Source organism: Salmo salar, chromosome 19 (genome assembly GCF_965601325.2).
Source record: "Salmo salar chromosome 19, fSalSal1, whole genome shotgun sequence".
Classification (NCBI taxonomy): Eukaryota; Metazoa; Chordata; class Actinopteri; order Salmoniformes; family Salmonidae; genus Salmo; species Salmo salar.
Window position 1 is genome coordinate 18,100,329 of NC_138309.1, and position 15,615 is coordinate 18,115,943.

Consider the following 15,615-nt stretch of genomic DNA (forward strand, 5'->3'; position numbering starts at 1 on the left):
GTTTGTATGTTGTGACTGTGATGGTTATCATTGAGACCAGGCGTCTCAATAGGCCTCTGACCCGTATCTTTATGGCCCTGTCTGCACCCCTTCCCTTCCTCCAGTCTCTCTATCTGGCCTCCTTCCTCCTGTCCTTCCTCAGCCGTGGTCCTTGGTCACGCTGCATTCAGCTCTAGTAAACCATATGGATTGTTTTAGCATACAGGAGACATACTGGATCTCCCTTAGGAGCGTTGCCCGGGCAGATCTTTTTGGAGTATCTAGTGCTAGAGTTGTGGTGCTCATGAAATTTTGTCAGCCAGTGATTGTCAAGCAAATAACTGCCGGTCTCACGGTAATTGACCGTTAATTAACATAAACACATTTAGCATCCCCCAACTTCCACGCATAGCCTACAAGCCACTGATGCTGACCTTTCAAATCAAATCAAATTTTATTGGTCACATACACATGGTTAGCAGATGTTAATGCGAGTGTAGCGAAATGCTTGTGCTTCTTGTTCCGACCATGCAGTAATATCTAACAAGTAATCTAACAATTTCACAACAACTACCTTTTACACACAAGTGTAAAGGAATGAATAAGAATATGTACATATAATTATATGGATGAGCGATGGCCGAACGGCATAGGCAAGATGCAGTAGATGGTATAGAGTACAGTATATACATATGAGATGAGTAATGTAGGGTATGTAAACATTACATAAAGTGACATTGTTTAAAGTGACTAGTGGTATATTTATTACATCCAATTTTTTTAATATTAAAGTGGCTAGAGATTTGAGTCAGTATGTTGACAGCAGCCACTCAATGTTAGTGATGGCTGTTTAACAGTCTGATGGCCTTGAGATAGAAGCTGTTTTTCAGTCTCTCGGTCCCCGCTTTGATGCAGCTGTACTGACCTCACCTTCTGGATGATAGCGGGGTGAACAGGCAGTGGCTCGGGTGGTTGATGTCATTGATGATCTTTTTGGCCTTCCTGTGACATCGGATGGTGTAGGTGTCCTGGAGGGCAGGTAGTTTGCCCCTGGTGATGCGTTGTGCAGACCTCTACCCTCTGGAGAGCCTTGCGGTTGTGGGCGGAGCAGTTGCCGTACCAGGCGGTGATACAGCCTGAGAGGATGCTCTCGATTGTGCATCTGTAAAAGTTTGTGAGGGTATTTGGTGACAAGCCAAATTTCTTCAGCCTCCTGAGGTTGAAGAAGCGCTCGTCTGGGATCTTGAAGGTGTTGTGTTTGGGAGAAAACTTGGAGTTAATGTTTGAGAACTCTGTAGGTGCTTTGTTTGCATCTTTTGTTACAGCTTTTGCTTTTGAGTTGTAATGTTTGGTGCCCAGTATTGGTTGCCTTTTGTTTGGTAAACTTGCCACTGCGGTGGATAGTTGGTTGTGTGCTGCGTTGGAGAGTACATTGGTTCGTTTCCAAGCCTTTGCCCAGGCTGGAGACTCTTCCTCTACTCGCTGCTGTGACATCGGTTCGATGAGGTGAGTACAGTCGGCTGTGTACCTCAGTGGGAGATTTGGGTAGGGTAGTGACACTTGCTACCTGGAGCTATAGCCTTTCTCTTTCCCCTGTTAGGCTTAGCGACGTGTTTCACTTTGGAATACGTTAGGCATCGTTATTTTAGCGTGGTGTCTGTTGACTGAGCAGTTGTCTCGGGGGCATATCCGTGGCTTGGGGGAATCTGCCAGCGTGCTGGGTGGTTTATTTCCTTGCCAGCGGGCTACAGTGCATAATTACCCACCGCAAATCCGCATGCAGACTAGGGTTGAGTTATTGTAGGTTTTGGGGAAGCTCCATATGTATCCCATCTCTCTTCTGTGTTGCCCAGTGTGATTGTCATTTCTCTTCTGTGGTGCCCAGTGTGATTGTCACTTCTCTTGTTGTGGTCCGGTTTGGTGTGCTCAGTAGAGGGGAAGAGCGAGATTTTTTTTTTGTATTTACTTGTGACTATGGGTTCATTTGCGTTCCATCAGAGGAACTGTTAGAATTATGTACTAAAGAACAGCTGTTGAATATTGCTGAACACTACAAGGTTGAAATTAGTGATAAATGTCTATAAAATTCTGTTAGGTTAATATTGAAGGCCAATCTGATGGAGAGTGGTATTCTTGAAGTTACCACTAGGGCAGCCTTTGCTGAGGACTCGCTGTCTCCCCGTAATGTTACAATGGCCGTTTCGTCTGTTAGTCCGAGTCTTTTTGAACAACAGAATGAACTGCTTCTGTTTCAGCTAGAGCATGATCGTGTAAAGTATGAAAAAGAATTGGCATTTAAACAGAATATGGTGTGTGCTAAAATCAAGCTGCAACAAGAGCGGCTAGAGCTGGTTAGGGAAGGAAAGCTCTCAGGGGAGAGTTTGCTCTGGGAAGGTGACCCAGATTTACCTAGGGGTCGCTCCTCTTTTGGTCGCGCCCCGGACACATTTGATATTGTTGGGAACTTACGGTTGTTGCCAAAATTTCATGAGAAGGACCCTGAGACGTTCTTTTCCTTGGAGCTTGTTGCTGACGTGCTCTCTTGTGCTCCCTGTTCCTGAATGTCTACGTGACTGACCATTGTATATTTTGTTAGGTGTTGTCCTGTTCTGTCGCTCCTGTCTGTTCCTTCTGGTCTCGTTTTCTTCTTTCCTCTTAAAGGTTGCTGAGGTCTGGGGAGGACGAGGTTGGCTGGGGCAAGTGGAAGTGTGAGCACGTACCCCCTCATCAATTTGCTGGGTCAATTTGGGACGCAGAGGCTGGGTCAATTTGGGACGCAGAGGCTGGGTCAATTTGGGACGCAGAGGCTGGGTCAATTTGGAACGCAGAGGCTGGGTCAATTTGGGACGCAGAGGCTGGGTCAATTACTAGGATCCAGGGCAGTATTTCGTTTGTGTGACTGGTATAGTGTTCCGGGGTCCTTGTTGGTCCCGGGTTTTTATGGGGGGGACCCTTCCACTCTGTCTGCCGTATTCTCTCTTTGCTCTTGTTTTCCTTATTAGGATGTCGGCGGGCGGAGCTGGGAGGTTCGTCAGTGACATGGGACACACCTGGGCTCGGGTGTGTCCCAGGATAAATGTACCACTTCCCCATTCATTGACGAGTCTCTCTCCATGCAGACACACTGATAGATTTTGGTTGTGGCTGTTTTGTTTGTTTGCGTTGGCACATTCAACACCCCTCATGATCACATTTATGCAAGCAAGCAACTACTCACTTACACTACTGATTACTGACTACACACACCATTGTTAATTGTATTTAGTTTACTTTAGTTAATAAATATATTTTGTTATTCCTCATCTCCACGTTGTCTCCCTTTTTGTTTTGAACTTTGAGACGGTTAATGAAACTTCTAATTGGTGTCCTTGGTTTCTTTGCAGCAATTCGACCATGAATGCCTGATTCACGCAGTCTCCTCTGAACAGTTGATGCTGAGATGTGTCTGTTACTTGAACTGTGGAGCATTTATTTGGGCTGCAATTTCTGAGGCTGGTAACGCTCATGAACTTATCCTCTGCAGCAGAGAACTCTGCGTCTTCCTTTCCTGTGGCGGTCCTCATGAGCCAATTTCATCATAGCGCTTGATGGTTTTTGCATTTGCACTTGAAGAAATGTTCAAAGTTCCTGAAATGTTCTGTATTCCCTGACCTTCATGTCATAAAGTAACGATGGACAGTCATTTTTTCTTTGCTTATTTGAGCTGTTCTTACCATAATATGGACTTGGTATTTTACCAAATAGGGCTATCTATCCTCTGTATACCACCCCTACCTTGTCACAACTGATTGGCTCAAACGAAGGAAAGAAATTCCGCAAATTAACTTTTAACAAAGCACACCTGTTAATTGAAATGCATTGCAGGTGACTACCTCATGAAGCTGGTTGCGAGAATGCCAAGAGTGTGCAAAGCTGTCATCAAAACAAAGAGGGGCTCCTTTGAAGAATCTTAAATGTAAAAACTATTTTGAATAGTTTAACACTTTTTTTGGTTACTACATGATTCCATATGTACTATTTCATAGTTTTGATGTCTTCACTATTCTACAATGTAGAAAATGGTCAAACTAAAGAGAAACACTTGAATGAGTAGGTGTGTCAACTTTTGACTAGTACTGTATGTGTGAAATTTGTACCATTATCATGCACCTGTCTCGAAACGGGCAGGGGAAATAAATGTATGTCATCTATGCACTAAAATAGTGAATGGAGGACACTTTTCCCATGGTTCATTTTCATGCCAGCCAGGTAGGCTATACTCCTCTTGTAAATATAAACAATGTGCTTAATATTAGGAAAGTTGAGAAATAAATATAGTAGGCCTAGGCTACAGAAAGCGGATGGGATCCTCCTTTTAATATTGGCAATCACTGTTTTCTCATGTACAAGTGCATTCGGAAAGTATTCAGATCTCTTGACTTTATCCACATTTTGTTACGTTACAGCCTTATTCTACAATTGATTCAATTGTTTGTTTTTTCCTCATCAATCTACACACAATACAAAAACAGAAATATCACATTTACATAAGTATTCAGACCCTTTACTCAGTGCTTTTTGGGTATGATGCTACAAGCTTGGCACATCTGTATTTGGGGATTTTCTCCCATTCTTCTCTGCAGATCCTGTCAAGCTCTGTCAGGTTGGATAGGGATCGTCGCTGCACAGCTATTTTCAGGTCTCTCCAGAGATGTTCGATCAGGTTCAAATCCGGGCTCTGGCTGGGCCACTCAAGGACATTCAGAGACTTGTCCCGAAGCCACTCCTGTGTTGTCTTGGCTGTGTGCTTAGGGTCATTATCCTGTTGGACGGTGAACCTTTGCCCCAGTCTGAGGTCCTGAGCATTCTGGGACATGTTTTCATCAAGGATCTCTCCGTTTTTTCCTTAACTCTGTTAATCTTTCCCTCTATCCTGACTTGTTTCCCAGTCCATGCCGCTGAAAAACATCCACAGAGCGTGATGCTGCCACCACCATGCTTCACCTTAAGGATGGTGCCAGGTTTCCTCCTGACGTGGCGCTTGGCATTAACCTGTTTAGGATAGGGGGCAGTATTTTCACGGCCGGATAAAAAACGTACCCGATTTAATCTGGTTATTACTCCTGCCCAGAAACTAGAATATGCATATAATTATTTGATTTGGATAGAAAACACCCTAAAGTTTCTAAAACTGTTTGAATGGTGTCTGTGAGTATAACAGAACTCATATGGCAGGCCAAAACCTGAGAATATTCTATATGGGAAGTGCCCTGTCTGACCATTTCTTGGCCTTCTGTAGCCTCTTTATCGAAAATAGAGGATCTCTGCTGTAACGTGACATTTTCTAAGGCTCCCATAGGCTCTCAGAAGGCGCCAGAACGGGGAATGATAACTCTGCGGTCCCTGGGCGAAAAACAGTAGGGCTTTTGGAAAGTGGTCGTTCTGAGAACAATGACACTGGTGGGCGCGTGCATGTGAAGACTCCATTTTCTATTTTCAGTGTTTGAACGAAAACAAGGTCTCCCGGTTGGAATATTATCGCTATTTTACGAGAAAAATTGCATAAAAATTGATTTTAAACAGTGTTTGGCATGCTTCGAAGTACGGTAATGGAATATTTTGAATTTTTTTGTCACGATACGCGCCGGCGCGTCACCCTTCGGATAGTGTCTTGAACGCAAGAACAAAACGCAGCTATTTGGATATAACTATGGATTATTTGGAACCAAAACAACATTGGGTGTTGAAGTAGAAGTCCTGGGAGTGCATTCTGACAAAGAACAGCAAAGGTAATCAAATTTTTCTTATAGTAAATCTGAGTTTGGTGAGTGCCAAACTTGGTGGGTGTCAAAATAGCTAGCCATTATGGCCGGGCTATCTACTCAGAATATTGCAAAATGTGCTTTCACCGAAAAGCTATTTTAAAATCGGACACTGCGATTGCATAAAGGAGTTCTGTATCTATAATTCTTAAAATAATGTATGTTTTTTGTGAACGTTTATCGTGAGTAATTTAGTAAATTCACCGGAAGTTTTCGGTGGGTATGCTAGTTCTGAACGTCACATGCTAATGTAAAAAGCTGGTTTTTGATATAAATATGAACTTGATTGAACAAAACATGCATGTATTGTATAACATAATGTCCTAGGAGTGTCATCTGATGAAGATCATCAAAGGTTAGTGCTGCATTTAGCTGTGGTTTTGGTTTTTGTGACATTATATGCTAGCTTGAAAAATGGGTGTGTGATTATTTCTGGCTGGGTACTCTCCTGACATGTTTTGCTTTCGTTGTAAAGCCTTTTTGAAATCAGACAATGTGGTTAGATAAAGGAGAGTCTTGTCTTTAAAATGGTGTAAAATAGTCATATGTTTGAAAAATTGACGTTTTTGGATTTTTGAGGTGTTTGTAATTCGCGCCACGCTCTATCATTGGATATTGGCGAGGCGTTCCGCTAGCGGAACATCTAGATGTAAGGCCAAAAAGTTCAGTCTTGGTTTCATCAGATCAGAGAATCTTGTTTCTCATGGTCTGAGAGTCTTTAGGTGCCTTTTGGCAAGCTCCAAGAGGGCTGTCATGTGTCTTTTTTCTGAGGTGTGGCTTCCGTCTGGCCACTCTACCATAATGGCCTGATTGGTGGAGTACTGCATACATTTTTGTCCTTCTGGAAGGTTCTCCCTTCTCCACAGAGGAACTCTGGAGCTCTATCAGAGTGTCCATCGGGTTCTTGGTCATCTCCCTGACCAAGGCCCTTTTCCCCCTATTGCTTAGCCTTCCCTGTAGCTCAGTTGGTAGAGCATGGTGTTTGCAACGCATGGTGTTTGCAATGCCAGGGTTGTGGGTTTGATTCCCACGGGGGGCCAGCACAGAAAAAAAAAATCTGGTATGAAATGTATGCATTCACTACTGTAAGTTGCTCTGGATAGGAGTGTCTGCTAAATGACTAAAATGTAAAAAATGTAAAATGTAAATGCTTAGTTTGGCCGGGCAGCCAGCTCTAGGAAGAGTCTTGGTGGTTCCAAACTTCTTCCATTTAAGAATGATGGAGGCCACTGTGTTCTTGGGGACCTTCACTGCTACAGAAATGTTTTGGTACCCTTCCCCAGATCTGTGCCTCGTCACAATCCTGTCTCGGAGCTCTACGGACATCCTCTTGGCTTGTTTTTTTCTCTGATATGCACGGTCAACTATGAGACCTTATGAAGACAGGTGTCAGGTGTGTCTTTTCAAATCACGTCCAATCAATTGAATTTACCAAAGGTGGACCCCAATTTTTACAAACATGATCAATGGAAACAGGATGCACCAGAGCTCAATTTTGGTCTCATAGCAAAGGGTCTGAATACTTATGTATATAAGGTATTTATGTTTTTTTATATTTAATACATTTGCAAAAATGTCTTAAAACCTGTTTTCACTTTGTCATTATGGGGTATTGTGTGTAGATTGCTGAGAAATTGTTTTTATTTAATCAGCTTTAGAATAAGGCTGTAACGTAACAAAATGTGGAGAAAGTCAAGGAGTCTGAATAGTTTCCCAAGGCACTGTAATTGTGTAGCGTATTGAAATGTTGCGCAACATGAGCTCAATTACATTTGCATTGACGTCAGAGTGATTAGAGGGACAATAGAGTGCTGAGTACCAGGCAGTTAGCAAGTTTGGTAGACTACTAATGACCATCAGCAGCATCAGAGCTTGGAGAAGCCTATTTACCGTGACTAAACGGTCACGTGGAATTTGACTGCCGTCCGTCATGACTCGTGACCGCCGGTGTGGCGGTAATATGGTCACCGTAACAGCCCTATCCAGTGCATGTTGTCCTGACCGACATAGTGACGGAGCAGCTGTGGGTCGGCCACACTGGTCTAGACTGGTCTGACAGTCTGTAGCCACCAGCGGTATCACACACAGACAGGCACCAGGCACTCACACGTGCTGTCTGAAGCCAACAGCAGCCTTGCTCTGTAGGATTTCTAGGCCGAGACTGGCCTGACATGTCTGTCTGGACTGTAACCCCCCCCTCTCTCTACCTGTGTTTGCTCTATAAACTCCAACAAATGGCGATCTAATTAGCATAGCCCGAGGGTGTTTGATTTCACCTTCACAGGAAATGTTTTCGAGAGGTTCTTAATTCTCTTTGCGTTCCAAAGGGCACCATATTCCCTAAACAGTGCACTACCCATAGGGTTCCAGTCAAAAGTAGGTGCAGTATGTTGGGAATAGTGTGCCATTTGGGAAGCACACTCAATATGATAGTAGAGCTAAGCTGTGGTCCAAGGCGCCAAGCGGCTCCCGGTGACGTGGCCAGGCTATTAGTGACAAGAATTTAGCATGTGTGTGTACTGAGATAGGAATGAACTGTATCAGTGTGTGGCTCATGGCCAAGATAAGCTAGACTACCTGCCAATCATATTACAGCTATTTAACAGCATCACAATCGCATCTGTCCGTCATGTCAGCATGGAATTGCTTAGTGAAAAGTAGCGCTGGACGATGTGTACTTCATCATACTTTGGAGACATAGTACATGTACAATATAATGTATGTTCTTGTGTGTTTGTGTGAATACTAACAGATTATTATAGTGTGACTTTGTGTGTTAAACGTTGTCTCTCCTCCATGTCTGCAGGGTAAATTAGGATTTGTGTGTGGACTTGTATCGAATGCTATTGTTGTAGTACAGTACACTGCATGTACTGTGTATCAATCGAATACTATTGGTGTGGTACAGTATACTGCATATATTGTGTATCAATCGAATACTATTGTTTTATTACAGTATACTGCATGTACTGTGTATCAAAATGTGGTATTAAACATTGCCTCTCGTCCGTGTGCGCAGGGTAAGGATGTAGATGCGTACCGGAGTCTCCCTCGTGATTCAGCAGCTTGGGCCACCCAGTTCCAGAGAGAGACTGCCCGCTCCTCACTCAGCGCCAACCACCCCATGGTGGACCGCTGGCTGGACAGACAGGATCAGGTAGGACCCACACACACACACACGACAGACAGACAGACAGACAGACAGACAGACAGACAGACAGACAGACAGACAGACAGACAGACAGACAGACAGACAGACAGTCAGTCAGTCAGTCAGTCAGTCAGTCAGTCCAGTCCAGTCCAGTCCAGTCAGTAATAGAAAACCAGAAAAACTATCCAGCCAACTTTGGCCCTAACCCTAGTGTTACAACAACATGTACATCACTGATGTTCCGTCAGCCAGCCAACTCTGGCCCTTACCTCAGTGTTCATTTACATGACATTGTGCTTTCAATGGAGCTTTCAGAGTCAAACATTGCAGTATTTCTGTTTTACAGTATGTCTGTTTTTTTTCTCTCGTTTTGACTGACTGGTCTTCCTATTGAAGGCTGAGAGAAAAGGGAGCTTGAAAAAGTGGAACTTAAAATGGCAGACAGTCTCTGTGGAGCTCATAAATGACCTTGAAGGTGTGGGCCAAGTAGCTCTCGATCCTCGCTCGATGGGAAAGTATTTATTCCATCTTCCATCTCTGTCTTTCACACATTCCTGCCGCTGCTGCTATTTCATTGTCTGTCTGTCGATACATCAGTTGCCTGGCTGCCGGGACCGTGCGGGAGGTGTTTAAATGATCCTCCGCCACACAAAGAAATGGAAAGAAGAGAGAGTGATGGGGAGAGAGAGTAAGGGTGATATAAGTTTGCAGCTAGGCATTTGTTTGTTACTTCATATTAATGAATATTAGATGTTTCATCACTAGAACCGCTAAAGCACTAATTTGGACTACTCATGAATTTAATTGTTTTATTACTCCGGCATTTTGAAATATTCGTCCTTGACTTTCCTTAATAAGTTAATATAACACACTGCAGTTGTTTTGAAACTTAATATCACAAAAAGAAGTGGAGTTATAACTAGTTTTAAGAGGGCGTGTCATTTTTTTCAGTGGTTGTCCCCCGCTGCGCCTCCTCCCGACAGTAGGGCCTGCTACGCTCCTTCTCCTGACAGTGAAGGTGCTGTGCCCAGTTGATAATCACCCTGATAATTGCCTCAAAACTGAACGTAAACTTGACCTGTACCGAAACTAATTTCACACAAACAGTGCATTTGTAAAGTATTCAGACCCCTTGCCCTTTTCTAAATTTTGTTACGTTACAGCCTTATTTTAAAATGGATTCAATAGCTTTTTTTCCTCTCATCAATCTACTCGCAATACCCCATAATGACATAGCAAAACCAGGTTTTTAGAAATGTTTGAAAATGTATAACATTTTTAAAACTGATATCACATTTACATAAGTATTCAGACCCTTTACCCAGTATTTTGTTGACGCACCTTTGGCAGCGATTACAGCCTTGAGTCTTCTTGGCTAAGAAGCTACATGCTTAGCACACCTGTATTTGGGGATTTTCTCCCATTCTTCTCTGCAGATCCTCTCAAGCTCCGTAAGGATGGATGGGGAGCATCGCTGCACAGCTATTTTCAGGTCTCTCCAGAGATGTTCGATTGGGTTCCGTCTCTGAGCGCTCTGGAGCAGGTTTCATCAAGGATCTCTCTGTATTTTGCGCCGTTCATCTTTCCCTCGATCCTGACTAGTCTCCCAGTCTCTGCTGCTGAAAAACATCCCAAAAGCATGCTGCCACCACCATGGTGCAAGGTTTCCTCCAGGCATGACACTTGGCTTTCAGGTAAAATATTTCAATCTTGGTTTCATCAGACGAGAGAATCTTGTTTCTCATGGTCTGACAGTCTTTAGGTGCCTTTTGGCAAAACTCCATGCGGACTGTCAAGTGCCTTTTACTGGGGAGTGGCTTCCATCTGGCCACTCTACCATAAAGGCCTGATTGGTGGAGTACTGCATACATTTTTGTCCTTCTGGAAGGTTCTCCCATCTCCACAGAGGAACTCTGGAGCTCTATCAGAGTGTCCATCTGGTTCTTGGTCATCTCCCTGACCAAGGCCCTTCTCCCCCTATTGCTCAGTTTGTCTGGTCGGCCAGCTCTAGGAAAAGTCTTGGTGGTTCCAAACTTCTTCCATTTAAGAATGATGGAGGCCACGGTGTTCTTGGGGACCTTCAATGCTGCAGAAATGTTTTGGTACACTTCCTCACATCTGTGCCTTGACACAACCCTGTCTTGGAGCTCTAAAGACAATTCCTTCGACCTCATGGCTTAGTTTTTGATCTGACATGCATTTTCAACTGTGGGACCTTATTAAGACAGGGGTGTGCCTTTCCAAGTCATGTCCAATCAATTTAATTTACCAAAGGTGGCCTCCAATAAAGTTGTAGAAATATCTCAAGGATGATCAATGGAAACAGGATGCTCTGGTGCTCAATTTCGAGTCTCATAACAAAGGGTCTGAATACTGACAGTTGAAGTTGGAAGTTTATGTACACTTAGGTTGGAGTCATTAAAAATCGTTTTTCAACCACTCCACAAATTTCTTGTTAACAAACTAATAGTTCTGGCAAGTCGGTTAGGACATCTACTTTGTGTTTAACACAACTAATTTTTTCAACAATTGTTTACAATTATTTGACTTCACTGTATTGCAATTCCAGTTGGTCAGAAGTTTACATACACTAACTTGACTGTGCCTTTAAACAGCTTGAAAAATTCCCGAAAATTGTGTCATGGCTTTAGAAGCGTCTGATAGGCTAATTGAGATAATTTGAGTCAATTGGAGGTGTACCTGTGGATGTATTTCAAGGCCAACCTTCAAACTCAGTGCCTCTTTGCTTGACATCATGGGAAAATCAAAAGAAATCAGCCAAGACCTCAGAAATAAAATTGTAGACCTCCACAGGTCTGGTTCATCCTTGGGAGCAATGTCCAAACACCTGAAGGTACCACGTTCATCTGTAGAAACAATAGTACGGAAGTATAAACACCATGGGACCAAGCAGCTGTCATACCGCTCAGGAAGGAGACACGTTCTGTCTCCTAGAGAATAACGTACTTTGGTGCGAAAAGGGCAAATCAATCCCAGAACAACAGCAAAGGACCTTGTGAAGATGCTGGAGGAAACGGGTACAAAAGTATCTATATCCACAGTAAAACGAGTCCTATATCGACATAACCTGAAAGGCCACTCAGCAAGGAAGAAGCCACTGCTCCAAAACCGCCATAAAAAAGCCAGACTACGGTTTGCAACTGCACATGGGTACAAAGATCTTACTTTTTGGAGAGATGTCCTCTGGTCTGATGAAACAAAAACAGAACTGTTTGGCCATAATGACCATCGTTATGTTTGGAGGAAAAAGGTGGAGGCTTGCAAGCCGAAGAACATCATCCCAACCGTGAAGCACGGGGTGGCAGCATCATGTTGTGGGGGTGCTTTTCTGCAGGAGGGACTGGTGCACTTCACAAAATAGATGGCATCATGAGGCAGGAAATTTATGTGGATATATTGAAGCAACATCTCAAGACATCAGTCAGGAAGTTAAAGCTTGGTCGCAAATGGGTCTTCCAAATGGACAGTGACCCAAGCATACTTCCAAAGTTGTGGCACAATGGCTTAAGGAGAACAAAGTCAAGATATCGGAGTGGCCATCACAAAGCCCTGACCTCACTGAAAAAGCTGAACTGAAAAAGCGTGTGTGAGCAAGGAGGCCTACAAACCTGACTCAGTTACACCAGCTCTGTCAGGAGGAATGTGCCAAAAGTCCTCCAACTTATTGTGGGAAGCTTGTGGAAGGCTACCCGAAACGTTTGACCCAAGTTAAACAATTTAAAGGCAATGCTACCAAATACTAATTAAGTGTATGAAAACTTCTGACCCACTGGGAATGTGATGAAAGAAATAAAAGCTGAAATAAATCATTCTCTCAACTATTATTCTGACATTTCACATTCTTAAAATAAAGTGGTGATCCTAACTGACCTTAGACAGGGACTTTTTACTAGGATTAAATATCAGGTATTGTGAAAAGTTTAAAAGTATTTGGCTAAGGTTTATGTAAACTTCCGACTTCAACTGTATGTAAATAGGGTATTTCTGTTTTTTTATTTTTTATACATTTGCAAACATTTCTAAAACCCTTTTTTCGCTTTGTCGTTATGGGGTATTGTGTGTAGATTGATGAAACAAAAAAAAAGTAATACATTTTAGAATAAGGCTGTAACTTAACAAAATGTGGAAAAAGGGAAGGTGTCTGAATACTTTCTGAATGCACTTGATGCTTTCTGTTTCATAGTCGTAACAAACAAACTCCTCGACTAAAATTGATTGATCCCCTGAATTTTGGTGTTTTTTGGTTTGAGTTTTTACATATAGCCTACAGTAAAATAAACGAAAAATGATAGTGTTATAATAGTTTTTTTTTACATAACCAAATTAATATTGTTGTCTTAGCATATATGAAATGCATTAATTGCACTGTTAGACTGTTGCAATCAGAATGACTGCTCGTAAGCCCAGTGGTTCTGGTGTTAAATCGCTTGCACTTATAGAGGCCTAAACAAAGGCTTACAAAATGGCTGTGATTACAGGGCAGAACGGATCAAATGGACATGTTTACATATTACTAAGACCCGCTGCCACTCTGATCCGTCCCCTATGTATATTTAATTGTTCGGGAACTTCTACCACATATCACTTAAACAGGACAGGACTCTCACTAATGTGTGCAACAAATATAGCCACTTATTCCCTTCATAGTGCACTTCTTTTGACAAGGGCCCATAGGTCTCTGGTCAAAGGTAGTGCACTATGTAGTGCAGACCCAGATAGAGTAGGCCAGCTTGCCTTGCATTGCGCTGCCGAATCCAATCCCGCCTTGGGTTATGCATCATCATTAAGGAGTGCCATCTTGCATGGAGAAGCCAATCAGCTCTCCCAGTGGGGGCTGTTTTTCTGGAGCTTTCTGATCCAGTGGAGCAGTCCTTCAGTCAGAGCCCCAGCCCCCACCAGCCCAGGCATAACTGACAGAGTCATCCATTTGGAGTCCACACCACCATTACAGCTGTATTGTGACCCAGATGAGCTGTCACAGGCAAGGACCTCCAGCAGTACTCCAATTTTCAGGCCCTCTGACTCCTCATTTCATCCAGCCTCTTCTCCTCATCCAACCAAACCCCACCTCCCCTACGGCTCCATCATGCATTGTGATGTTGACCTAGGCTGATGGGTGAAACCACATTAGAATACAGACCCCAACTGCCCCTCCTCCCTCCATCTCTTCTTCCTATCTTCCTCTTCAACCCCCATCCCCACCTTCTCCACCATTCCTTCTCCTCCCAGGGAAAGTAGTGATGTGGAATGACGGGGGCCATTCCAAGACAGGTGGCGGCAATGGCTTCTGGGATTCATCCTACTGCATTAGACCAGTGTCTTTACACGCTCCTCCTGCCTCCAAATTCCACACGTCACGCCAAGCCGCCACATAGACAAAAACCAGTCAGGCCCACTCCACTTTATCCCAACCCAACCATCAGGCTCTCCTCTCTGGGTTAACTGGAAGCTGTGGCAGCCTGAGTACTCTGAGGCATAGACCAGGATGGGCGTTAGGAAAATGGAGGGCCTTGCTGTTGCCCTCACTGTTACACTATTGATTTATGCATCATATTTTTATTGCATCTTAATATCAGTGTTGAGGCTTGTTTTATGATGCTGGAGGAAGCTCCTCGTTTATGACGATGGCTCCAGAATCACCTCAATGAATTGCTTGTTTAAACACTCTGTTCATACAGTGAACATACATACAACTGGTGTTATTGCATACAGTATACTGCACAATGTGTTTTAATTCAGGGGAGGAGGTTGCATCTCTACCTGGGGTGAAATCACATTCATTGTCAGGGTTTTTGTCATCTTAGCAATCAGCCTCCCTCCCTTTGTTATGATATCTGTCCTTGTTTCTCAGTGATGGCCGGGTGGTTGCCAATGTATTATCTCAAGGCCCGAGATAAAAATATGGTTCATTAAAACATCACACTGTTATGATCGGCAAAGCTGAGTGGAGATAATGAGTACGCACCCACACACACACACACACACCTATACACGCCCGCGCGCGCGCGCCACACACGCCCCCCCCCCACACACCCACACACACACAGAAAAGAAAATAAGTGAAATGAAAGCAATTATTTGTTTATCATGATGTATTTATCTGATGTCTGTTATTCTTCCTTTAAATAATCAACCATTTTTTTACTCTGGATTCAATGAGATAATATTTCTGCATTACATCTTTAGTAGATCAGTTAATATTTAGATGTTACATAAAAGCACAGTGTTTCACAGATCATCTTTAAATTGTTGTTTTGAAGGTCGGAAATGTTGCTTTAGTCGTGTCCTCACAGTTTCCTCTGTGCCCTTTAATTGTCCCTGTCTGCTTAACAAATGGCACTCTATTCCCTACATAGTGCACACCTTTTGACCAAAGCCCTGGTCGAAAGTAGTGTGCTACATAGGGAATAGGGGGCCATTTGGGACGAGGGCCCCAGTCTGTTGAACAACTTACACTCCGTTCCGCTGTGTCCTGAACCATTTCGTATAAAGTGCCACTTTATAATGCATTTTTAATCAGCCCTTCCTTCCCACTCTTATTATGAATTAGAGATGCTGTTCTATTCTGTTCAGTCAGACACGGACACAGAGGCGTTGTGTGGCTCCTCTACTCTCCCTTTAAACAGGAAGCATGTTCATTCAAGAAGCAACCGACTGGGCCTG

The 15,615-nt window shown here is 43.4% G+C and overlaps 1 protein-coding gene across 2 annotated transcripts in view; it reads left to right on the top strand.

Moving 5' to 3' along the window:
- LOC106578541 (partitioning defective 3 homolog) overlaps positions 1-15,615 on the top strand; it is a 568,924-nt gene that overhangs the window by 221,327 nt on the left and 331,982 nt on the right. For both annotated transcript variants that reach the window (XM_014157480.3, XM_014157481.3), the window contains exon 5: positions 8,800-8,937. In XM_014157480.3, coding sequence (XP_014012955.1) covers positions 8,800-8,937 — 138 coding nt within the window. The remainder of the gene's footprint in view (positions 1-8,799; positions 8,938-15,615) is intronic.